Source organism: Macaca mulatta, chromosome 15 (genome assembly GCF_049350105.2).
Source record: "Macaca mulatta isolate MMU2019108-1 chromosome 15, T2T-MMU8v2.0, whole genome shotgun sequence".
In the NCBI taxonomy this organism is placed as follows: domain Eukaryota; kingdom Metazoa; phylum Chordata; class Mammalia; order Primates; family Cercopithecidae; genus Macaca; species Macaca mulatta.
This window is the reverse complement of record NC_133420.1, coordinates 72,123,299-72,149,993: the sequence shown is the minus strand read 5'-3', so window position 1 is coordinate 72,149,993 and position 26,695 is coordinate 72,123,299. Positions and strand designations below refer to the sequence as shown.

Genomic DNA, 26,695 nt, shown 5'->3' with positions numbered 1-26,695 from the left:
TCTTTGCTCTTATGAGCACTATTTTTATCCCAATTTAATCCTGTATGTTTGTGTTTTTACACAGATTAGTTTCTAAATGTTATATATAATTTGCTTCTGAAACACCATTGCTCAATGACTATGAAATCCTTCTCATTACCAAAATCCTTCTATGCCAACTTCTTCAAGAAATTTGATCACCTTTAGATGAATTGTTAATGAAAATTAAAGCTATAGCCAGCAACATGGGTATCTTTGGGCTAATGGCCAACCAACAGGCCATCTGTGTGAAAGAAAACAGGCTAACAATTTTGGACTCTGGTCTCTTGGGGCTACGTTGAGCATTGACCTCACCGGTGCTCACTGAAATTAATTGCCTTTCAGGTTGTATTTTCTCATCACGGAAACCTTCTTTTCCCAATTCAAACCATGTGGGTTAAAATGAGAAAACAAAAGCCAAAACGGTTCCCCACACCCAAAAGCTTCTTCTGTCAGAGATCCCAGTAGCCCCGGGAGAGCTGTTAGAAGTCTGAGAAGGATTGGTCATCATCGCATACCATACATAGGTGGAGGGCTTGTTATTCTCAGTTTCCCGCCTATGAGAGGATACCCCTATTGTTTCTGAAAATGCTGACCGGGACCCACACTTCCAACAAAAATTCCTCTACCCCTACAGCAGCAGCAACAGCAGCAGCAGAAGCAACAGCAACAGATAAGTGTTTTGATGAATTGCGAGATGGATAGGGCTTGAGTGCCCCCAGCCCTGCTGATACCAAATGCCTTTAAGATACAGCCTTTCCCATCCTAATCTACAAAGGAAACAGGAAAAAGGAACTTAAAACTCCCTGTGCTCAGACAGAAATGAGACTGTTACAGCCTGCTTCTGTGCTGTTCCTTCTTGTCTCTAACTTGTAAACAAGACGTAGTAGGACGATGCGAATGGAAAGTCACAAACCGCTGGGTTTTTGAAAGGATCCTTGGGACCTCATGCACATCTGTGGAAACTGGATGGAGAGATTTGGGGAAGCATGGACTCTTTAGCCAGCTTAGTTCTCTGTGGAGTCAGCTTGCTCCTTTCTGGTAAGGTTTGGCTTTATTTTTTTTAAATTAGTATTTTTAAAAACAGAGTTAGTGACTTCTGGGTGCTCTCCCCAAATCTCATCAGTGCTGATTAACAAGGGGTGGCTGTAGCAAAGGCACCATTTCTCTGTGAGTCTCCAGTCAATATGTGTGGAAGGATTGAAATGCAAAGTCTCTGTGGCATGAACTGATTTTCTTAGAGTTTGTCTTCTGGGTGATTGGCCCCTGTGTTATAAACTCGTTGAGGACCGATTAAATCATCTTATTTGAAGAGATCTCCTTACTATCATGCATTATTTTCCTCTTCCTCATTCTGGAGTGTTTTTCTTACTGAATTTTTAAAGAACAAACCAGTTTTACCTACTTTAAAGAGAATCTTCAGTAAAAAATGAAAGTCATGTTGAGAAATACAGGGGCCCTATTAAGGCAGTGTATAGATTGTCACTGTTTTAAAGAGAACAAAAATGCTTTTCTGTGAAAAGATTTTATATTTATATCCTATTTTAAGCAAATTAATGAAATTGTAGGCTTTTTTTTTTTTTTTTTCCTTGTAGTTAGGGTCAGGGAGATTGGGGCCATTAGAATTTTTGTTTTAGTTTTAAAAATGTTTGCCATCTAGTAATTCATAAAGGGTTTACTGGCTCAATGAAGCAAAAATTTAGGCAGTTACCAAGATCGTTAACACAGGAGAGTATAGAAGCCTGTTGTAGAGTGGAGGAATGGTTGGCCAGTATGTTTGGATTTAGTGTGTTTATTGCTCAGATACTCCAGATAGTGGTGTGTCTCTGTGGCTCACTCAGCCTCTGTGACATAGGCAGAAGGCAGTATCCAAACCCCAACTACAGATCCCAAATACATTATCATTGCCATCAGTCTCTTTCCTTCAGTTTGAAAACATTCTAATTATAATGAAAATTGAATTGATATTGGAGATAAATTTGGGAAAATTCACTAAACTTCATGGATATAGGCTATATTAATAGAATTTGATTCAAGTATACATAAGTATCTGCTCTATTTTCTAGATGTTTGAAATATTTTAAATATTCAAAAAAAATCCAATTAAATAAGAGTTGAATACAATTTGTTTTATAGCTCTCAACCAACATATTGAGAATTTAATAATATTTTTAAAAGTAAGAATGTGTAACACAAGTTGCTAAAAATTAAAGATTTTAGGTGGCTTCAGTATTTATATGGAAATTGTTTAAATAATGTTGACTTCTCCAATAATATGTACCTTTAAATAATTACCATGATTCCATTTTTGATTTTCTTTTTTTCTGAGGGCCATTATTTACCAGTGACATAAAATCTGAAACTGATTCTATACCAGGGATTATAGTGATGTGAAGCCCAGGTGTCTAGAGTTTCTCTGAGGTACTTTGTAGGTTAAGTAATACACACACAACGGTTTTCATTCACTTTTTTGCCCCTAAAGCAACTATGTTATAGCACTGTGCAATACAGGCTTAGAAGAATTGTCATCAAACAAAAAGGTCATGTGGCCAAAATAGTTGCTCCATGTCTAGACCTTAGATCCTTGAAAAAAACAGCACTGCCTTTAAAAGGGAGAGGACCAAGGAGAGGAAGTAGGTCATATTCTTGTTGGGAAGGGTGACACTAGCAAGGTTAGTTTCTGAGGTAGGTCTGTTGTCTTGATTGTAACTTGCATTCCTAGTCTAAGCCTCCATGAGCCTGACTGCTTGAGGCTTGGTAATTGCAACGAGAAGAATCCAGCTAGATCATGTCCACAGCCATAGGAGCCCATTTCTCTAGTCAAACTCCTGGTAGACTACAGCAGTGGGGCAAGGCGCTTATGGCTTATAGGTTTATCTCTCTAGTCCAGTAGGTTGTTTCTCATTTCTTTTTTCTGAACCAACAGACTGAAGAAAGAAATGCCACTTTTTTTCAGTGAAGGTGGCTCTGGATGGCAGAGTTGCTGGCCCATAAAATGGCTGCAGGAGGTGTGTAGGTCTCAGAAGCTCCTCACAAATATTCCTAGATTCTGTTGCTTTCCTTTCTGACTTGAAAATCATTGCTAACTTCAGGTTTCAAACAGTTTCTATTATATTAGCTTTTCCCTACTCTCCTATCCTCATCAAACCAGGCTGCTCTCTTTAAAGAGTTGTATACATAGAAAACTAACAAAAAAATCACTGATTTATCATAGTATCTTCTACATGATCAACACTGATCTAATAGGAAGTCTCTAGTCTCATGCCTTCATACCCCTTTTACTGTGTCACTTGACTTTTTTTTTTTTTTTTTTTTTTTTGAGATGGAGTCTCGCTCTGTTACTCAGGCTAGAGTATAGTGGAGTGATCTCGGCTCACTGCAACCTCTGCCTCCCAGGTTCAAGCGATTCTGTGCCTCAGCCTCTCAAGTAGCTGGGATTACAGGCACCTGCCACCGCCATGCCCAGCTAATTTGTTGTATTTTTAATAGAGACGGGGTTTCACCATGTTGGCCAGGCTGGTCTTGAACTCCTGACCCTAAGTGATCCACCCGCCTCGGCCTCCCAAAGTGCTGGGATTACTGGCGTGAGCCACCACGCCCGGCCTTGTCACTTGACATTTTAAATAACAACTGGATTCAGAGATAGCAGACATCTTGTCTGGAGTGGCAGAGGAAACAGTTGTAAGGTCAGGGAAGTGCTCCCAGATGAAACCTCCTTGTTAGGGCTGGTCTCGGAAGGCTAGTGTCAGGTCTGAGTAATCAAGGGTGGAGGTCTGGAAGCTGGGATCAGAGACACCCTTTGGAATTATTCTCAGAAGGAGGAGCTTGCTTTTTTCACAGATGCTCCCTTCCAAGCATTGTCTTCATTGTTAGGTCTCAGCATTTCCCTTTTAGCCCTGCCCTGGGAGAGCTTCCTGGAAGAGTCTGGTTCTTCCAAGGCGTCTCTCCAGGAGGGAAGGAGTCTTCCAAGTTCATCTCAAAGGACTATGTGATGTTCTCTGGGGATTTAGGTGGGTGGGCTCTAAATTCTTCTGAAATTATCAGTTTGCCTCCTGAGCCTCTGTCTCCCCAAAAGATATCTGTGTGATTGTATCACCTGCTTATTCTCTGTAGATGGCTTACTGGTGAGCGCACAGAATCAGGATTTAGAGTGTTCTAGGCTGGAAGGGTGGAAAACCAAAACAAAAAGATACTGTTTCAAAATAGACAAATGTCAAGTTCTGTGTTTGGGTTTAAGAAATAAATTATGTATATTTAATGTGGGAGAGACCCGGTTTGTTGAAAGTTCTTGTGAATGACACCTAGGTTTTGGGGATACACAAAACTCATGGAAGCCAATATATGCTCTGCTTGCTAAAAAGGTAATGTATAAACTGTAATGTGTTGCATTAGCAGAAATATAAAGTCCAAATCAGAAATGGTAATCACTTCACTTAAATCTACTGCTTAGAGCACATCCATGAAACACTGAAGACCTGAGAAATTTAACAACAAACATAGCAGGCAAACTGAAGGAGGAAACATGGATTATGAAGTCAAAGCCCAAATTGGATAGCCATAAGCAAGTTATTTAATTTCTCTAAGCCACATTTTTCTCATCTTTTACGGATGAAATACCCATTTCCAGGGTTGTGATGAGAATCAAATGTGATAATGCCTGTGAAATGCTTAGCCAGTAAGAATGCTCTTAATAAATGAAGCTTGGAACCAGACGCGGTGGCTCATGCCTGTAATTCAGCACTTTGGGAGGCCGAGGCAGGTGGATCATGAGGTCAAGAGATCAAGACCATCCTGGCCAACATGGTGAAACCCCATCTCTACTAAAATACAAAAATTAGCTAGGTGTGGTGGTGTGCGCCTGTAGTCCCAGCTACTCGGGAGGCTGAGGCAGGATAATAGCTTGAACCCAGAAGGTGGAGGTTGCAGTGAGCTGAGATCACACCACTGCACTCCAGGCTGGTGACAGAGCGAGACTCCATCTCAATAAAATAAAATAATAAATGAAGCTAGTGTAATCAAAAGAGAAGTGTTACCATGAGAACTACTGTGCTAGTCAAGACTGGACTGATCTGCCCCAGGATGTAGGAGAATCATTAACATTCATAGGTGCTGTCGCCTACAAAACCGCAGCATAATCCAATCTCAAATTTTGTGCTGGCCAATTCCAACTTAATAAACCCAAACACTTTGCCAACTACCCATCTACCATCCCCTCACTTATCCATTTATCCCTGTTTGTATCTTGTCTGCTTCAACCAGGCCCATCTCCACAATCTACACATTCTTTCCTCTTGGCTCTTGTTCATGCTGTTCCATCCATTTAGAAATGACATCTTTCATATCTACTCTGCAAACACAATTCAACTCAATTTGCCTGGGCCAACTCTTCCTCCTGATATTCTTCTCCTAAGTTTAGGCTCCTTTACCATGCAGATTGTGTCTTTGAGCTTTGGGCGGCCAGATTTAGCCCAATTAGCCTCTAAATCTCTCACAACAGATATTATTTATTTTCTCATTAGTACATGTATTTAATATTTAGTAATTTTTGTTGAATGGAGTTTTATGGTCACAGTAAGAAAATGTTGGTACTTCACAGCAGACCTGAAAGGAAAAGAGAGCATTGTAGAAAGGATCTCAGTAATATCGAAATAATAATATTACATTGGGCCAGGCACGTTGGCTCACACCTGTAATCCTAGCACTTTGGGAGGCCGAGATGGGCTGATCACGAGGTCAGGAGTTTGAGACCACCCTGACCAATATGGTGAAACCCCTTCTCTGCTAAATATACAAGAGTTAGCTGGGCGTGCTGGCGCGTGCCTGTAATCCCAGCTACTCAGAAGGCTGAGACAGGAAAATAGCTTGAACCCAGGAGGCGGAGGTTGCAGTGAGCCAAGATTGTGCCGCTGCACTCCAGCCTGAGTGACAGAGCAAGATTCCATCTCAAAAAAATAAAATAAAATAAATAAATAAATAAATAAATAAATATTAGGTTGGTGAAAAGTAGTGACAAAAACTGCAATTACTTTTGCACCAACTTAATCAATTTTATATATCTTGTAAATGATACTCTCAAAAGTTTAGCTTATATTAAACGTTTGATGTAAATAAAGTAGAAAGAAAGTTTCTTCTGTTAGGCGTGAAACATAAAAGATACACTCATAAAAGTGGGTCTAACCAGGGCCTTACTTAAGATGAGGTATTGTACGATTGTTGAATATTACCTATAACATATGCGTATTTTCTATTCAACAGATCTTTATTGAGTTATTGCGTACCAGTCATTCATTCATTCATTCACTCATCTATCCTTTCAACAAACAAAGACTTATTGAGGGTTTCCTTTGAGCCATGTACTATCCTGAAAACTAGGAATATAAATAAGGATGAATCATTTTTTCCCCTTGCTAAGCTCACGTTTTAGTGGTAAAAATGAATACAGGCAGATGAATTGTAAAATGTTGTGATAAATGATTTAATAGAGATATTACAACAAATAAAGGTATTTACAAAATCTGAGCTTTTCAAGGGCTATAAAAGTTTTTATTGGGTCCAATCATACAAAATGAAATTGCAGCATCTGAATTAAGCATAAAGGTCTGGTGCAGTTACTCACACCTATAATCCTAGCATTTTGGGAGACAGGCAGACGAATCGCTTGAGCCTAGGAGTTTCAGATCCGCCTGGGAAACATGGCAAAACCCCATGTCTCTACAAAAAATACAAAAATTAGCCTGGCGTGGTGGCACGTGCATGTAGTCACAGCTACTCAGGAGGCTGAGGTGTTAGGATTGCTGGAGCCTGGGAGGTCAAGGCTGCAGTGAGCCATGATCATACCACTGCCCTCCAGCCTAGGCAACAGAGCGAGACCCTGTCTCAAAAAAACAACAAACGAAACCAAATTGAATATAAATATTTAATTAAATGTATAAAAACGTGGAATGTCAACTAAAGAAAATGAGTGGTATTTTGAAAACAACTTGTAGGTTGATTTTTCTCTCTTTGCAAGAACTCCTAAATAGTTGTGAATATTGCCAAAAGTTATGTCCAGTTATAGTTATCAGTTGCTCATAGCCAAATGATTTTAAAACCAAGATGAAAAGGGAAGAAAAGACTTCCCATTAGAGGGAACAACCTATACGAAGGGGGTGCGTATAAAATAGTAGGGCAGGCTTGAGGAAGCTGAGTGAAGCTGTAATGTAGGATGAAGGTAGAGAATTAAAGTTGGGGTCAGATCAAGAAGGGCCTCACAGGCCATTTTAAGTAGCTTGTAACTCATTCTGTATATGTTGAAATTTAGCAGCGTGTTTGTTCCATCATGTCGTATATCAGATTTAAGTCTTGAAAAATTCACTCTAATAATAGTTTTCAGGATGGATTAACATGGTAGAGACCATAGGCTGAGACCAACTTGGCCTCCTAACATTCCAGGCAAGAGGACTGTGAGGATAACGGGGGGCGTGAGAGAGGGTTAGGAGGTGAAACTGCAGGAATTAGTGATTTGTTGCATATGGAAGGTTGAGAGGGAGGGAGGAGAATAAGTCATTGCTCCAGCATTCTGATTTGGATAATGGTGGTACCATTCCATGTGCTGGGAAACATGGCAGAAGGAATTGGCTGGAGATGGGCTGGGATAGGCAAATTATTATTTTGTTCATGTTGATTTTGAGGCTACATGTAAAGGAAGGTTTTTTTGTTTGTTTGTTTGTTTTGAGATGGAGTCTTGTTCTGTTGCCCAGGCTGGAGTGCAGTGGCACAATCTTAGCTCACTGCAAGTTCCACCTCCCAGGTTCAAGTGATTCTTCTGCCTCAGCCTCCTGAGTAGCTGGGATTACAGGCACCTGCCACTGCACCCGGCTAATTTTTGTATTTTTAGTAGAGACGGGGTTTCACCATCTTGGTCAGGCTTGTCTCGAACTCCTGACCTCATGATCCACCTGCCTTGGCCTCCCAAAGTGCTGGGATTACAGGCGTGAGCCACCACGCCCGGCAGTAAAGGAATATATTTGTCAAAATTTGGCTGTCCAGATCTGAAGCTCAGAGGAAGGGGATCGGGCAAGAGATTGAGATGTAGAAATCTTTGGTATATGGTAAGTGAAGCCACAGGCATGGATATATTTCAAGATCAAAATGAAGGGACGAGAAATAGCATATACCCAAAAATTTGATGAAGAAGAAACAGGTAAGGATCTGACAGGAGAAGCAAAACCAATGACCTTCCTATCCTGGGACTTTAGAGAATTGCTGCTGTAGCAGCCACGGAAAGAAAAATTTTTTTTTTTTTTTTTAAGATGGAATTTCGCTCTGTTGCCCAGGCTGGAGTGCAGTGGTGCGATCTCGGCTCACTGCAAGCTCTGCCTCCCGGGTTCACACCATTCTCCTGCCTCAGCCTAAGCCTACCACGTAGCTGGGACTACAGGCGCACACCACCACACCTGGCTATTTTTTTTGTATTTTTGTAGAGACAGGGTTTCACTGTGTTAGCCAGGATGGTCTCGATCTCCTGACCTCGTGATCTGCCCGCCTCGGCCTCCCAAAGTGCTGGGATTACAGGTGTGAGCCACTGCGCCCAGCTGGAAAGAGAATTTTAAGAAGAAGACAGTAAGATAGGGGCAGCCAAGTGATAGCCTCCGGGCCTGGCAGGGGAGCACCAGCCTGCAGGTGTGTTATTTTACAGAGAGCCAACTGCACCAGCAGCATCACCAAACCAGAGCTGGAAGGGAGCACCTAGCTTCACTCCTGGCTTTCAGGAAAGGGAATGTCTAAAGTTGCCTCCCTTATTTTTGGAATTTTGAACTGATAACCCTATTCTTACCCATCTGGCCAGACAATTCCTTAACTCGCATTACACGTGCAGAATGAGTTTTAGATCTAGCTATGACCGCTTCCCCCAGCCCCACCCCCATTGCCCCCTGTTGTTCCTTCAGGAATCTGATCATCCTTCCCAAAGGCTGCAGGAGCAGGTGTGAAGACGTGGATGTGCCAGATGGGCAGAGTCCTGACACTTTTCAACACATCTGCTGATGAGAGGGAGTGCATACCCGTTGCTTGGTAGTTTCATGTCTCACGTGGTATGGGTGTGACAAAGAGAGGGAGAACATTTGGACTAGCCAAAGGAGCCAGTCAGGCATGGGGTTGAGGGGCATCGTGGGTGGCTGCCATTTGCTCTCTGCTTGTCACAGCCCCTTGCCCAGGGCTTGACCAGTGAGGTGTATGTGCTGGTCACACCCATCTCAGCAGATCTGTCAGCTTTCCCGCTTTTGTTAAAGGGTGATATCATGCTTCCTGGGGGGAGCACTGGAAGACAATGCTCAGCCACTTTCCTCCAGATACAATAGGCGGAGTCAGGAAGGCAGTATTGACATTGCTGGGGCTGGGGAGGCACTCACTGCTCTGTGGCCATCAGATGGTGAACCAGCTTAACCTTGGCACACAGGGCCTGGGCTGTGCAAGGCGTCTGGCTGCAGAGCCAAAAGGGACTCCACCCTGGGGACAGGAGTGCTTTAGACATCTGGGAATCTGGGATGGGCTTCAAATTCTGATCCCTGTGTCAGAAACAACCACAAAACAATAAGTACCAGTAATAACAGAAACGACTACCCTGGGTTGAATGCCTCTATGTGCCAAGTGTTAAATATGATTTTTAATATTTCACAACAACTTTGCACAATAGGTATTATTATTTGTTTTTTTAATAGACAGGGAAACCAAGGTTCACAAAGGTTTAAGGTTAAAATGTGTAGTGACTGGCCAGGTGTGGTGGCTCATGCTTGTAATCCCAGCTCTTTCGGAGGCCGAGGCAAGCAGATGGCTTGAGCCCAGGAGTTCAAGACCAGCCTGGGCAATATAGGGAGACCCATCTCTACAAATAATAAAAATATTGGCTGGGTATGGTGGCACATACCTGTGGTCCCAGCAACCCGGGAGTCTGAGATAGATGGATCGCTTTAGCCGGGGGGTTTGAGGCTGCATGAATGTCGTGATCATGCCACAGCATTCCAGCCTGGGCGACATAGTGAGACCCCATCTTAAAAAATAACAGCAAAACAACGGAAAACAACAACGGCGGCCATCCGTTATTTTGGATGTCTAACATTCCAAACTTTCAAGAACTGCCATGCTTTCCCTCTAGGTGATTCTGATGGGTCTGCCAATCACTGGTCACAGAATGTGCCAGCCAACTAACAACAGCAGTTGGTTCAAACAGAAGATGCACAACCCAGCAGGGCCAGTTAGACTCTTTCCCTGGGAATTTACGAACACTTTGAAAGCAAAAGGCTCTCTTTCTTCACTGTATTCCTGGGGCTACCAACTTCACTGACCACTTGGAATAAGCTCGTCTTTAGTACGAGAGACTGAGGCCAATAACAAAACATGGAACCAAGACAGGCACTCTGATAGCATTTGAGCTCTGGGTCCGAGGATTTTCAACACCTCAGCCCTGCCTCTTCCAGTGCTGTGAGCCAGTTTCTTTTATTTGTTCAAGCTATTTTGAGTTAGCTTCTGTCCCTTGGAAGTGAATCATCCTGACTGACCACATGTCTCAGTAGGAAATGATGGAGACAAGAGTTACAGTGAAAAATGACCTGAAGCGAATCCTGGGCTCTTTAAAACACTTCACTGTGCTGCCTTCCAACTAGTGTTTCATCGTCACCTCAGGCTAGTTCCTAGAAAATGAAGCTAACAGCATTTCTTCATGTGGTTTTGGGGAAGACTTTTTAAAAAAATAACTTAAAAATACTTAGAACAGCGCCGGCGCATAGTTAGCACTCGATAAAAATCAGGTGTTATTAAGGTTTGCTTATAAATGAAACTGATATCTTGTATGTTACCTTATGCTAGTCCTTTCAAAGCACATTTTCATCCACAAGGGCAGGCAACTCATATTCCATGCAGATGAGGTTCCTGGCTTCCCTTGGTGCCCTAAGCCTGGCCTTATAGTGGGGACAAGGCGAGAGAGGCTTAGACCTGTGGGTTCTTGGGCTTCTGTAAAAATGTAGAGAGTCGGGTGGGGAGATTCCGTTCTGTTTCTCAACCAGATTGGGCTCCCAACTTTTTTCTTGCCAGCCCCCAGTTTCCTCTCATTTCTGGGTCTCGACTGATCACAGGCTCTAGGATGATTTGCCATTTGAAGGTTCCCACCTCATTTATCCCAAACCTATTGATTCCTCTTTCTTGACTTTTTTTTTTTTACTTCAAGTGGAATCTGCCTCACTTGTGACTAAGCTTGTTGGATTTTTGGACCTATCCTGGTGTCTGTGTGCACGTGCATGTGTGTGTGCATGTGGGTGTGCATGCACATGTGTGAGAGAGAGAAATAGCTCTGCCCCCATTTCAGCACATCTTAACTCTAATTGCACCTGCCTTTAGTCTCAATTCTACTTTGTGTCCAATACCCCTTGCATCTGGAAAGTATGTTATAATCTTCTGGGGTTGATTTAAACATCCACCTATTCATCATTGCTCCCACTTCAGAATCAAAGAAGAGGGTGGTGGTGGTGGTCGTCGTTGCTTGTGGTCAGTAGCTTTTCAGGAGACAGTCTTTGCCTACCTCACCAGCCTCTCGTGGTTCTCAGTCCCATATACTATGATGGAAGTGTACTCAAGTCATACCAGGCTCTTTGCAGTTTCCAAACATTCGTGTTCAAGCATTTGTGCCTTTGTGTATGCTGTTTCCTCTTTCCAGCATGCCCTTGTCACCTCTTCTTCACCTGCTTTACTTATTCATGATTAGAGGTTTAGCTCAGGTGTTACATCTTCTAAGAAGTCTTATTTAACCTCCTTGCATGGATTAGGGCCCTGCCTTAGCCTGAGGTAAAAACATGGCCTGAAGGCCATGGCATATCTGCAGGTGGATTATGTGGGATAATGATCCCAGCAAGCAAGAGTGAGGGACTAGGGGAATGAAACTCTACAAGTATGCATTATCAAGCTGTCTGCAGCTACAGACGCCTGGTGCTCCAGACTTTCTGAGGAACCTTATGAAATGACACTTAGAGCTTCATCTGCGAATGGGGCTGGGCGCGGTGGCTCACTCCTTTAATCCCAGCACTTTGGGAGGCCAAGGCGGGCAGATCATGAGGTCAGGAGATCGAGACCATCCTGGCTAACACAGTGAAACCCCGTCTCTACTAAAAATACAAAAAAATTAGCCGGGCATGGTGGCGGGCGCCTGTAGTCCCAGCTACTCGGGAGGCTGAGGCAGGAGAATGTCATGAACCTGGGAGGCAGAGCTTGCAGTGAGCCGAGATTGTGCCACTGCACTCCAGCCTGGGCGACAGAGCAAGACTCCGTCAAAAAAAAAAAAAAAAAAAAAAAAAAAAAAAAAGAACTTCATCTGAGAATGAAAAGGGGAGGCATTCATCTATCACTATTCCCTTTCTTTGTTCAAGGGTTATGTAGATCTAAGAACCTAGCAGGTTACCACAGGTGAGGAAGTAAGATATACTTGACTGGGCTCTACGTGAGCTACTTTGAGATTGCACCTGCTCAAAGATCAGAAGTGGTCCTTGCAGCCAGAGCAAAAGCTGGGATGAGGAGGGTTTGCATTGGTGCCTAAGAGGTTTCAGATACAGGCACCTTGGTACTTGCCTTTGTCCACTTAGAAAATTTAATTACAATTTACAGTTTACTGGTTGGTTTTGCCCACTGGGCTGTGAACTGTTTGGCATTTCAATATTTCCAGTACCTGACATGATACACTAGCTGACAAAGAAATGCTTTAATAAATAGCTTTGCTGGCCGGGTGCTGTGGCTCAAGCCTGTAATCCCAGCACTTCGGGAGGCTGAGGCAAGTAGATCACCTGAGGTCAGGAGTTCAAGACCAGCCTGACCAACATGACGAAACCCCATCTCTACTAAAAATACAAAAAAATTAGCTGGGCATGGTGGTGCACACTGTAGTCCCAGCTACTTGGGAGGCTGAAGCAGGAGAATCACTTGAACCCAGGAGGCAGAGGTTGCAGTGAGCCAAGATTGTGGCATTGCACTCCAGCCTGGGCAAGAGTGAAACTCCGTCTCAATATAAATAAATAAATAAAATAGCTTTGCTTTGTATTAAATGTTCTGAGTCGGGTTACCCTAAGTGTATTGGTATATACTACTGCTGGCCTGCAAGATAGTTTGTATATATATTTCATAAATAAAAATTTATTTTATTTTATAAATGTATTTTATTTTATAAATATATTTTCTTTATAAATGTACATATATTTTATTTTATAAATATATACATATATTTTATTCATAAATATAAACTTGTAATTTAAAATATACTTTGGGAGGCTGAGGCGAGCAGATCAACAGAGATCAGGAGTTCAAGACCAGCCTGACCAACATCGCGAAACCCCATCTCTACCAAAAATACAAAAAAATTAGCCAGGCATGGTGGTACATGCTTGTAGTCCCAGCTACTTGGGACTACAAAGTATTAAAAAAATTTTTATTTATAAATGTATTTATAAATATATATGTATCTATTTTTATATCTGTAAATAAACATATTTTGCATATTGTATATAATATGCAAATTATTTACATATACAAACATTTGTACATGTTTATAGATATATGTATATATGTGTGCATATGTATCATATCAGTCATGTGATTTCATGATTAGTCCTCGTTATGAGGATAAGAAAAAAATGAGTTAAAGATAATGATTGATAGAAAAATTGCACAGGTGGTTTGTGGACTCAGTAAGATTCACAAAAGTGATCCATGAGTGAATGCAGTTTGGGAGACACTGCTATAACCAGATGAGTTAGCCACTCAAATCCCGTCCTTTTTAGAACTGCGTATGTGCATGTGTGTCCAAATAAATAACATAAAAGCAATTTGGGCATGGAATTAATACTATCCTAGTGACATAAACAAAGTGAAACAGAGTTTCACGGTGATCCACTTGTCTCAAAGGACCGTCTTGGATTCTAATTTTGTTTCTCCCAGGAAACCTGGAAAGTAGATATTTGTTAGTAAAATTATAGACAAGACCTTGGGCACAGTGGGCTTCCCTCACAAAAGGCCCAGCAGTCAGTCAGCTAAGCAGTAGGTAATGCCCATCGGTGGAGAAATGGTTGATCAGTTCTACTCATTCATTGAAGCTAGCATCTACTGGACCCTTTCTATATACTAGGAATCTGCTAGGCTTTGGAGTTCCAAAGATAGTTAAGAGAGGGACTTGAACTCAAGCAGTTGCAGTCTGGTGGGTGAGAAACTGTGCCTTGATAAAGGCAGATGGAAGCATGGAAACTGGAGTGAGCAATTCTGAGAGAGAACAGGGATCTCACCAGGAGGGTGACATTTGAGAAGGGAGAACAGGATTATGAAAGATCAGTAGTGGAAGTGAGGAGGGGGCGCACTTTAGGCAGAGGGGAAAGCTGAAAATTTGGGATAAAAAGTTTAAGAGACTTTTATGCAGTGCTTCTTTGCGGCTACACTATGGGTACATTGAAGAAGGTGGCAAGGATTAAAGGTGGGAAGATGGGTTGGAGAAAAGGTAATTTGGTTTGAGATTAGCCAAATGGTCAGGGACGGAGACACTTATAGGAGCCTTTAGGGTATAGGATGAAGCTGTGTGAGGTAGTGAGACGTGTCTGGAGGTAAGAGGAGGACAACAGGGTAGGTCTGGGAACCTACATCTAGGGGTGATACCGGTAGAGGAAGAGGAGACTGACGATCCTGAAAGGATGAGCCAAGGAAGGAGGAGCTGCAACTATATCAAAAATTGGAGGAAAGAGGCCGGGAGCAGTGGCTCATGCCTGTAATCCCAGCACTTTGGGAGACCAAGGCAGGTGGATCATGAGGTCAGGAGATCGAGACCATCCTGGCTAATACAGTGAAACCCTGTCTCTACTAAAAATACAAAAAATTAGCCAGGCGTGGTGGCACATCCCTGTAGTCCCAGCTACCTGGGAGGCTGAGGCGGGAGAATTGCTTGAACCTGGGAGGCGGAGGTTGCAGTGAGCTGGAATGGTGGCACTGCACTCCAGCCTGGGTGACAGAGACTCCGTCTCAAAAAATAATAATAATAATAAATTGGAGGAAAGAGCAGGCTAGGAAGAGAGACTAGAGAATTGGCAGCTAGGTGCTATTGCAAAGCATTTTTTAGTGAATGGACAGGACTTGGGCTTAGGAGAAAGTGGCAAGTGAGGAGGGAGATGGGGTGGGTAAGCATAGATTCCTTTCTGAGAGATATCTCACATCCTGGTAGGTTCCTATTTCCATGTGCTTTTCTGTAAGCTTAATTATAGGGTGAGCTGCTAAAATGGGTTAGGTCCTTCTCTCTGCCATCATAGGCTCAAGGTACTAAAAGGATATGCAGGGATGTAAAGGGAATATGGAAAGAGCTCTTCCATCACAGGTACTCTCCTTCCCCTGCATGTGGTCCCTAAATCACCTGAATTAGGGAATATTTTAGTTTCATAAATACAGTGTAATGAGGGTAGGTGTTTTCATGGAGAGTCCACACACTGTTACCTAGAGTAAGAGAATACTGGAACTGTCAGAGACATAAAAGATTATCTAGCCCAGTGTTTCTGAAATCTCTTAATACCAATTCCAGGAGACTTGCATAATCTTTGTTGTTTTTGAGTATCACGTGGAGCTAATGTTCTATATTTTGAAAAATTCTGGATCAGTTCAACCTGCTCATTTTACAGATGACAACACGGAGGCCCAGAAAGGTCAACATTTTGTTCAGATTCAGTCAACTCACTAGAGGTTAAATTTCTTCACTTTATTTATTCTTTTTTTTTTTTAGACAGTCTCTCTCTGTTGCCCAGGCAAAAGTGCAATGGCATGATTTTGGCTCACTGCAACCTCTGCCTCTCAGGTTCAAGTGATTCTCCTGCCTCACCCTCCTGAGTAATTGGGATTACAGGTGCCCACCACCATGCCCGGCTAATTTTTATATTTTTAGTAGAGACGGGGTTTCGCCATGTTGGTCAGGCTGGTCTCGAACTCCTGACCTCAGTTGATCCACCCTCCTTGGCCTCCCAAAGTGCTGGGTGGGTGGCGTGAGCCACCACATCTGGTGAATTTCCTCACTTTAAAAAAGCATGGAAGGCAATGTAAATTACAGCTTAATGCACGTAGTGTAGTCAGACAATCTGAGTTTGCATCCCAGCCTTACTACTGTATTGGTTAGTTGTTGCCATGTAACAAACTACTCCCAAAACTCAGTGGCTAAACCAACATTTATGATTAGTCCCGTGTTTTGGGCTCATTCAAGGTTCAGCTGATCTATGCTTGACACAGCTGAGTAACTCTGCTTCAGGTTGCAGCAGCTGGGGTAGCTCTGCTTCTTGCTGCAGGTATGTAGGTTGCCTGGATGACTCTGCACACATATCATCTTTCTTGAATCAGCAGATCACTCAGGGCATGTTTTACTGGTGATGTGGGAAACACGAGAGGGCTAAGTAGAAACAAGTAAACAAGTGGGGCTTCTTAAGGCCTTGGCTCAGAACTAGCATGTTGTCACTCCCAAAGTGACGTGCCCGAAGTCAAGGGACAGGAAATACACTCTGCCCACAACGAGGCCAAAGCAGGAATGTGGAAGCGAGGAAGGTCGAAGAGTTGGGGCCAATAATTCAACCTATTATAACAACTACTAGCTTCGTACTGTGATGCAGCTCACTCGGCTTCATCTGTAAAATATGCAGCCTGATAGTACCTACCTCATGGGTTTTTTTTGGAGGGGGGAAACAAGTAATTCAGGTAGTTCTTATAAACCATTTAGAACAATGCTTAAATTTAGAAAACACAAAGTAAATATTAGTACTGTCACTAATTTTATCCATCTGACCATCAACATCTGTGCATATGGGGTCTCTACCACCAGAGTGGCTATAGGAGGGTTAAGGTTGACTTCAGAAATTGGCCTAGTGTCCGCTGATTCTCTTCCAGCAGACGGGCTTGAAGGAGTGACCTTCGGAACAGTCCCCAGTCACTCATTTATAAATCCCTTTTTTCCTCTCTCATAAGCACATCATAGCCACAAACTCAAGACCCAACCAGAATGGGCTTGCATTGTGTTGCCTGGTCTCCCCAACCCCCTCAGCCCTGTGCATCTCACACTCAGAGTCAGCAGTGCTTTTCACACAAACCATCTGCCAAGAGATGTGGAGCTAGAGCCAGAAACACACAACAGCTGCAGAAGCTCAGCCACATTCAGAAGCCTGTAGTAATCACCTAACAGGCTTGGATACAGCTCTGACTACTGAGTAACTCTAGAGTATGGAAGCCCATCAGTAAGTATAATTGCAGCATGAGTAATACATGAGTTCTGCCAGCTGCTTCTGGAATCAAACAAAAGACAGTGCTGTTGCCAGCCAGGAAAAAAATCACCTTTAACTGCATCACTGTCTTCTTTTTCAGGCTAGGAGAGCCAGTGACTCAGACTAGCTTCTATTAGAGGCCCCCTTTTTCTCTTCTAGAGATCTTTCTGACGAAATTCATGGCTTATAACCCCTACCAAGCCCGTCTTTTTACCTTATGCCCAGGCAGTTGAGAACACAGACTCTGGTGCCAGATAAATCTGGGTTGGAGCTCCATCCAATGATGTGACAGCTGTGTGACTTTGGGCAGGTTGTTTCACCTTCATGTAGCATGAGGATAACAATATTACCCTTCAATGAGGGTTACATGACATGAAGCACATCAAATGCTTAGCAAAATATAGGTTTATAACAAATATTCAATATAATATTAACTATCTTGTTTTTTTTAATCTCCCTGTGCTACTAGGGTAATTGCTCCTAAGAGTACCCTGCCTCCAAGAATCTGTATAAATATTATTCCATTCCATTCCACCTCTCTCAACACATCTCATTTCTTCCCAACTCTTTCTATTCTATACATATTTTTTGAGCTTCTACTCTGTGCGCAACACTGGGTCAGATACTCACCAGAGATAAACAGAAAAAAAACACAGAAACTTGCAGCTAAGGAGGCTTTTGTTAGGGTCACAGCTAGACATGCAGTAGATTCTTGTTATTCATGGTACTTATGTTCTATAAACCACGAACACAAGGTTAGGGTCACTGCAAGCTTCTGGTCACGACATTTTCGTCAACACATTAATACATAACCCTGCTTTATGTGTGTCTTGGTGTAAAGACAAACCATTTGATCTCCATGGCTGATAATCATTAACATCGAATTCATAGCCAAAGGCACTCCTGCCTGAACAAAGCTTATCTAACACATATGTTTTCTCCTAAGGCACATCACAGCTTTGCAATGTTTAAGAAGTAGACAAGTAGACGGCACTTCAGCACTAGACTTGGGGGCCATTGTAAATGGTGAAAGTCACAATAAAGAGCACAAAAATGTAAAAACTAATGCACTAAATATATCACAAAAAGGACACTTGTTTACAGTATGAGGGCTGAGCAGAAGCTCTGCTTCAGCTGGGAATGTGTTTATCCAGGGACTCTGCGCATGTGTTCAAATGACTGGGAAAATGCTTTTGAGGTTACAAATTCTAGCCAGTAGACAAATTCACAGATACAGAATCTGTAAATGATGAGGATAGACTGTATATAAAAATGACTGTGCAACTCAGACTGCAATTAAGTTTCCATAGAAATACAGGGCAATACAGCATAGACCAGAGAGAAATTGCTCTAGTCTAGGGTAATCAATCAGGCTCCACTAACTGAAATTAGACTTTTTTTTTTTGAGATGGAGTCTCGGTCTGTCGCCCAGGCTGGAGTGCAGTGGCCGGATCTTGGCTCACTGAAAGTTCCACCTCCCGGGTTTACGCCATTCTCCTGCCTCAACCTCCCGAGTAGCTGGGACTACAGGCACCCGCCACCTCGCCCGGCTAGTTTTTTTTGTATTTTTTAGTAGAGACGGGGTTTCACCCGGTTAGCCAGGATGGTCTCGATCTCCTGACCTCGTGATCCGCCCGTCTCGGCCTCCCAAAGTGCTGGGATTACAGGCTTGAGTCACCGCGTCCGGCCTGAAATTAGACTTTTAAGGACATTTCTGACACAGAGGAGACAGTAGTGATAGAAGCACGGAGGAATTAAAATATGTGGCTAAACACAGCCAGATTACCCAGATTGGGGCCAGAGGATTTTGGCTTCTATCACTGTGTAGTGTAACCCAGATTTGACTGGATTCCCCGAAGCAGGCCTCTCCTCAACCACACCCATTACAAGCAAGAGCCAACACTTAGAGATGCCAAAAAAACATAAAACAGATGCAACTCTGTGATGTTAGCTAGTAACATAACTTTTTTTATTATTATACTTTAAGATCTGGGGTACATGAACAGAACGTGCAGTTTTGATACATAGTATACATGTGCCATGGTGATTTGCTGCACCCATCAACCCATCATCTACATTAGGTATTTTTCTAATGCTATCCCTCCCTCAAGCCCCAACCCCCCCCGACAGGCCCCAGTGTGTGATGCCTCCCACACCCGTGTCCATGTGTTCTCATTGTTCAACTCCCATTTATGAGTGAGAACATGCAGTGTTTGGTTTTCTGTTCTTGTGTTAGTTTGCCGAGAATGATGGTTTCCAGCTTCATCCACATCCCGGCAAAGGACATAAACTCATCCTTTTTTTTGTGGCTGCATAGTATTCCATGGTATATATGTGCCACATATTCTTTATCCAGTCTATCATTGATAGACATTTGGGTTGGTTCCAAGTCTTTGCTATTGTTAATAGTGCCGCAATAAACATGTGTGTGCATGTGTCTTTATAATAGAATGATTTATAATCCTTAGGGTGTATACCCAGTAATGGGATTGCTGGGTCAAATGGTATTTCTAGTTCTAGATCCTTGAGGAATCGCCACACTGGTTGAACTTCCACAATTGTTGAACTAATTTACACTCCCACCAACAGTGTAAAAATGTTCCTATTTCTCCACATCCTCTCCAGCATCTGTTGTTTCCTGACTTTTTAATGATCACCATTCTAACTGGTGAGAGATGGTATCTCATTGTGGTTTTGATTTGCATTTCTCTAATGACCAGTGGTGATGAGCTTTTTTTCATATGTTTGTTGGCTGCATAAGTGTCTTCTTTTGAGAAATGTCTGTTTATATCCTTTGCCCAGTTTCTGATGGGGTTGTTTGATTTTTTTTCTTGTAAATTTGTTTAAGTTCTTTGTAGTTTCTGGATATTAACCCTTTGTTAGATGGATAGATTGCAAATTTTTTCTCCCATTCTGTAGGCTGCCTGTTCACTCTGATAGTTTCTTTTGCTGTGCAGAAGCTCTTTAGTTTAATTAGATCCCATTTGTTGATTTTGACTTTTGTTGCCACTGCTTTTGGTGTTTTAGTCATGAAGTCTTTGCCCATGCCTATGTCCTGAATGGTATTGCCTAGGTTTTCTTCTAGGGTTTTTATAGTTTTAGGTCTTACCTTTAAATCTTTAATCCATCTTGAGTTAATTTTTGTATAAGGTGTAAGGAAGGGGTCCAGTTTCATCTTTCTGCATATGGCTAGCAAGTTTTCCCAACACCATTTATTAAATAGTCTCCATTTCTTGTTTTTGTCAGGTTTGTCAAAGATCAGATGGTTGTAAATATGTGGTGTTATTTCTGAGGCCTATGTTCTGTTCCATTGGTCTATGTATCTGTTTTGGTAGCAATACCATGCCGTTTTGGTTACTGTGGCCTTGTAGTATAGTTTTAAGTCAGGTAGTGTGATGCCTCCAGTTTTGTTCTTTTTGCTTAGGATTGTCTTGGCTATGCAGGCTCTTTTTTGGTTCCATATGAAATTTAAAGTAGTTTTTTCCAATTCTATGAAGAAAGTCAGTGGTAGTTTGATGGGGATAGCTTTGAATCTATAAATTACTTTGGGCAGTATAGCCATTTTCACAATATTGATTCTTCCTATCCATGAGCATGGAATTTTTTTTGTTCATGTCCTCTTTTGTTTCATTGAGCAGTGGTTTGTAGTTCTCCTTGAAGAGGTCCTTCACATCCCTTGTAAGTTGAATTCCTAGTATTTTATTCTCTTTGTAGCAATTGTGAATGGGAGTTTGCTCATGATTTGGCTGTTTGTCTGTTATTGGTGTATAGAATGCTTGTGATTTTTGCACATTGATTTTGTATCCTGAGACTTTGCTGAAGTTGCTTATCAGCTTAAGGAGATTTTGGGCTGAGACGATGGGGTTTTCTAAATATACAGTCATTTCATCTGCAGACAGAGACAATTTGACTTCCTCAGCCCATGGGGTTTTCTAAATATACAGTCATTTCATCTGCAGACAGAGACATATTGACTTCCTCCTTTCCTAATTGAATACCCTTTATTTCTTTCTTTTGCCTGATTGCCCTGGCCAGAACTTCCAACACTATGTTGAATAGGAGGGGTGAGAGAGGACATCCTTGTCTTTTGCTGGTTTTCAAAGGGAATAGTTGCAGTTTTTGCCCCTTCATTATGACATTGGCTGTGGGTTTCTCATAAATAGCTCTTAATATTTTGAGATACGTCCCATCAATACCTAATTTATTGAGAGTTTTTAGCCTGAAAGGGTGTTGAATTTTGTCGAAGGCCTTTTCTGCATGTATTGAGATAATCATGTGGTTTTTGTCATTTATTCTGTTTATGTGATGGATTACGTTTGTAACATAAAATTTTTAGCAGGTCAAAGGAAAAGATGATTTATGCTGTACAGTGTGTAAAATAAAACTTAATACATGCACAAGTAGATCTCTCTCTGTTCTTATGACTAATTTCCTTTGCAGTTCCCAGCCTACTCTTTCTCTTCTCTTCCACAGCCCCTACCATTCCTGGAAATTCCAGTTTTGCACACACATTCCCACGCCACTTCCCCCTTCCATGTACTACTTGGCAAAACAAAAACCAGGTAGTTATCTAAGCCCATCTCCTCTGGAAATCTTAGCAGGAGCTCTGTATTGTTACTCAAGCATGGCGTTCAGTTTTTACTCCATCCTTCATTGAGCCCCTTCCAAGTGGCTTATGCAAATATTCACCCAATAAAATATTTCCTTCATATTTTGGCACAAGCAATAAAGAAGTACAAGGTCCCAGATGAGTTGCCCCTCCCTATCAGTGCCTCTGCCTGTTATTCCTGACAGAATAAGCATTTTCTCATCTTAAACGCATGATCCATGGTTTCTGCAGTTTCTAAAGACCCTAACCCAGGCTCTGGCCACACTGGATATTCAATAAATGAATAGATTTCCACTAAATGTATGACCTGGGGAAAGAGACATAGTATAATATTTTCTTCCATAAAACTCATAGGTAATTTTAATTATTGTTTTCTTATATATGTCACAGCAAAGTTTCATAATTTGTTTCACATAAGTTCTTAGCATTGCCTTCTAATGACTCTTATCCAATCCCCTAAAGATACTGGTTTTGAAATTTAACAAAATAATTATACACTTTATCTTGCAGAATAAGCAGGAAGAATAGCTGAAAAAATTATGAAAAAGAAGAGTAATGTCTTGAGAATAGCTTTACTGGATCTTAGGGTAGAATATGCTACTGTAATAACAGTGTTACAGTTCCAAGAATTTGGATGCACAGATCAACAGATGAACAGCCAGAACCAGACCTGAGTTTATATAATATTAAAATATCTTATAAAGCATACAAATCAGTGGAGAAAGAAAGAACAGGAAAATTAAGTTTCTGTTTGGAAGAAAGAGTTGTTTAAAAAACCCATCTCTTATCATACACCAAAATAAATTCAAAATGGATTAAAACATAAATGTAAAAAACTCAAGCCATCAAAGGGAGAAGATGGAAGTGAATATGTATTGAATTTTCATATGGAGGAGGACTTTTTAAGTTTAAAAAACAATAGAAGAAACCACAAAACTAAAAATCCATACACTTGGCTATGTAAACATTTAAAGTGTCAGTTCAAGAATAAGCAAAATTAAAAGGCAAAGAACAAAATGAGAAAAATACTTGCAAGAAATATGGTAAATAAAAGATTAAAGTACTTTTTTTTTTTTTTTCTCACTGCAACCTCCGCCTCCTGAGTTCAAGCGATTCTCCTGCCTCAGCCTCCTGAGTAGCTGGGATTACAGGTGTGCACCACCACACCTGGCTAATTTTTGTATTTTTAGTAGAGATGGAATTTCACCATGTTGGTCAGGCTGGTCTTGAACTCCTGACCTCATGATTCGCCTGCCTTGGCCTCCCAAAGTGTAGGGATTACAGGTGTGAGTCACTGCGCCCGGCCAAAGTACTTTAAAACAACAACAACAACAACAACAAAAAACCTCATTGAAATTGATAGAAAAAATAAAAACATCAAAAGAAAAGGAAAAAGAGAGGAACAAATAATTCACAAAAGGAGGAAATACAAATGGCTTATAAGCATGTGAAAAGTTTACCCTCTAAAACAAATTTAAATCAAATCAAAACAAGATACCAATTTTCCATGTCGAACTAGCAAAGATTAAAAACAAGTGAAAAGACTCAGTAATACATGGCTGAGGTTGGTGAAATGTTCACTCTCTTACACACTGTACCTTTTTAGAAATAAAGTTGGCAACGTAGACCAAGAGCTTTTAAAAAGCTACGATAGGCCAGGCATGGTGGCTCACACCTGTAATGCCAACACTTTGGGAGGCTGAGGCTGGCGGATCACTTGAGGTCAGGAGTTTGAGATCAGCCTGGCCTGGCCAACATGGTAAAACCCCGTTTCTACTAAAAATACAAAAATTAGGTGGGCGTGGTGATGCATACCTATAGTTCCAGCTACTTGGGAGGCTGAGGAGGTTGGATCACCTGAGCCCAGGAGGTGGAGGTTGCAGTGAGCTAAGATCATGCCACTGGACTCCAGCCTGTGCAACAGGACAAGACCCTGTCTCAAAAAAAAAAAAAAAAAAAAAAAAAGTTATGATAAAATTAAGTAAAAATTCCGAATACGAAATAGTATTTGGCCAGGCGTGGTGGCTCATGCCTGTAATCCCTGCAACGTTGGGAGGATCGTTTGAGCCTAGGAGTTTGAGACTAGCCTGGGTAACATAAGGAAACCCTGTCTCTAAAAAAAAAAAAAAAAAAAAAAAAAAAAAAGCCAGGCGTGGTGGTGTATACCTGTAGTCCCAGCTGCTCAGGAGGCTAAGGCAGGAGATCTCTTGAGCCCTGGAGGTCCAGACTGGGTGACAGAGCAAGATTTTGTCTTTAGAAAAAAAAAAAAAGAAATTTGATAAAGCTATATATGTTTGATTCTGTAGTTTCTCCCTCTAAATAGTCTAGGAAAGAAATGAAAGTTATACATCAAAATGTTAGCAAGGGTTAAAATGTTCCTTTCTAACCATTTTGTACTGTATTTAGATAGAACGGATCTAGTGTTTAAAGCATTTCACAATAAGGATATATATTTCTAAATAATTTATATTTGGAATGTTCTAAGACCTCTGTATTATTTTTGTGCTTTTGGAGACACCCTTTGATGATTTTTATTCTTTTTCTTTGTTTTTTGAGATGGAGTCCTGCTGTGTCACCCAGGCTGGAGTGCAGTGACGTGATCTCAGCTTACTGCAACCTCCACCTCCTGGGTTCAGGTGATTCTCCTGCCTCAGCCTCCCAAGTAGCTGGGATCACAGGCATGCGCCACCACTCCCGGCTAATGTTTGTATTTTTAGTAGAGACGGGGTTTCACCATGTTGGTCAGGCTGGTCTCGAACTCCTGACCTGGTGATTCGCCTGCCTTGGCCTCCCAAAGTGTGATTTTTATTCTTAAATCAGTACCACTTAACAGGATAAAAATAATTATAGAAGAACCCATATTTATCAGGACTGCTATTTTGAGTACATAAAATATCTAAGACTATCATATATTAATTAATGCAGTGTTATTATGGAAAAAGATTCCAGAGACAATGTCTTCCCTGGATATTTTTATTGGGATACTGAGGCATTCAGATGGCCTATTGAAATGAGACAAGGAGAGACCGTGAGAAATGTTCCTTTCATAGTATTCAGTTGATTTTTAAAGTTTTGGAATAAAAACTCTAAAATGAGAACTCTGAATTATTTTAAACGGTGACATTTGTGTGCTTTAGCTTCCTTAAAATATATATGTTTTTCTGATTACAAAAATAGTTTTAAGTTCAGGTGGGAAAATGTAGACATACAGAAAAATGTTTTTTTTAGTAAGGTTACTAGAGTTAACAACAGTGCTTCTTTAATGATACAAGAAATCTATATCTGTAGCTATCAAGAGGGAGGGAGACAGAGACAGAGAAATAGAGAGATGACAGAGATAGACAGGTTTGGCTGTTTGGTTTAAACATCTGGTAATTATTATCTTTAAACATAAACACAATTGTACATGTTCTGTTGTATGATGGTAGGGGTAGCTAAAAAAGAGGAAAACAGTTTCAACCATGGAATCATTCTCTATAAACCAGAGAGACCCCGTGGATAGTAGAGTCACAGAGCTAATCCAGGTCTTCTGAAGCTGCCATATTGTTACTGAGTAATGCCTGAAACAAATACTTCCTTCTTATCTCCGGACCTCCTCTCATCACTTAGACTTAACCCTGAAGGATGGAGTAAGGAATGGGCAGAAGTGTGAGGGTAAATATCAGAAATGGGATTAGAATGTCATATATACAATATTTGTTAGTGAAAATAGTCTGGACAAGTCATGGCTTACGTTTTAGGATCATGAAATAGTTGGAAAGGTCTAAGGATTTCTGGCATCAAAAGGGCATTTTTCAAAATATCATGTGCTTCTGAGTCTGTCTTTTGCTTTTCGCTTTACTATTTTCCTTATAAGCTTTAAAAGCCACAGTCGGCTGAATTTGAGTTAGGTGAAGACTACAGCCTTTTGATGCCCTCCACAATCTTCCAACATAGCCTCGTTTGTCATGTCAGTGACCATATGATACATCCAACCTGAAAGCCAGTGTCCTCCACTTATTGCTGCTTTTTAGTATCTGTATCCAGATCAATTGCTAGCGCATGCCTCATCTTTCTGTAAATCTCCTATTAGATTGCAGGCTAGTGGCTTTCATACTTGCTTTATGGAGCTCGAGGAGTTCCAAAGGAGATATCTGTGGGGCTGCCATGGATGGTGAGGGTGAGGCCCATGCCTGGACGTCTCTGGGATCTTCACCCCTATTTTACCCCAACTTCAACCAGAGTAATTATACTTTTCTTTAGGTAACATATTGTCTTCTACATAATAATTAATTTGGTAAAATGATGCCTCTGCTTAAATAAAAACACATTGGGGAACCCCTAACATAAGTTGCAGGATTTACTCTGACAAAGACAGCCCAGAGCTGGAAGTGATGGATAGGCATCCTGTATGAGGAGTTACTGGCCAAGCCAATAGTAGTTAGAAGTACAGGTTTGAAACTGAACTATGAGACATGGAAAGTTGATTTCTGTTTTCCATTGGCTGTAGACTGGAAACCAGATAATCATGCTCGTATGTAGAGGCTGGTAATGCTTAGATTGAAGGTTTGAGTGACAGGCTCTTCTAGTAGAGGGGATGCATTTTAAGTCATAAACTTTATGACGTTGATTTTTGTCAGTGGTATAGTTAAGCATGTTTGCTAGGAAGCAAAGTTTTAGGTAGATGAACTGTTATTGTGTTCATATTAACACTATATGTGCTTGGATTACAGAGTTAACATCAGCTCATTTACTCTGTGAGATGTACTGCCCACAAACTCAAGGATTTATAGGAGTTTAGGGACTCTAT

General features: G+C 41.4%; 1 protein-coding gene across 2 annotated transcripts in view; it reads left to right on the top strand.

The window, feature by feature from the left end:
• The first annotated feature begins 866 nt into the window (after nucleotides 1–866).
• The window catches only part of TEK (TEK receptor tyrosine kinase), a 121,737-nt gene continuing 95,908 nt past the window's right edge, over nucleotides 867–26,695 (top strand). For both annotated transcript variants that reach the window (XM_015117580.3, XM_001105270.5), the window contains exon 1: nucleotides 867–1,059. In XM_015117580.3, the coding sequence (XP_014973066.3) occupies nucleotides 1,008–1,059 (52 nt within the window). In that variant the 5' untranslated portion in view covers nucleotides 867–1,007. The remainder of the gene's footprint in view (nucleotides 1,060–26,695) is intronic.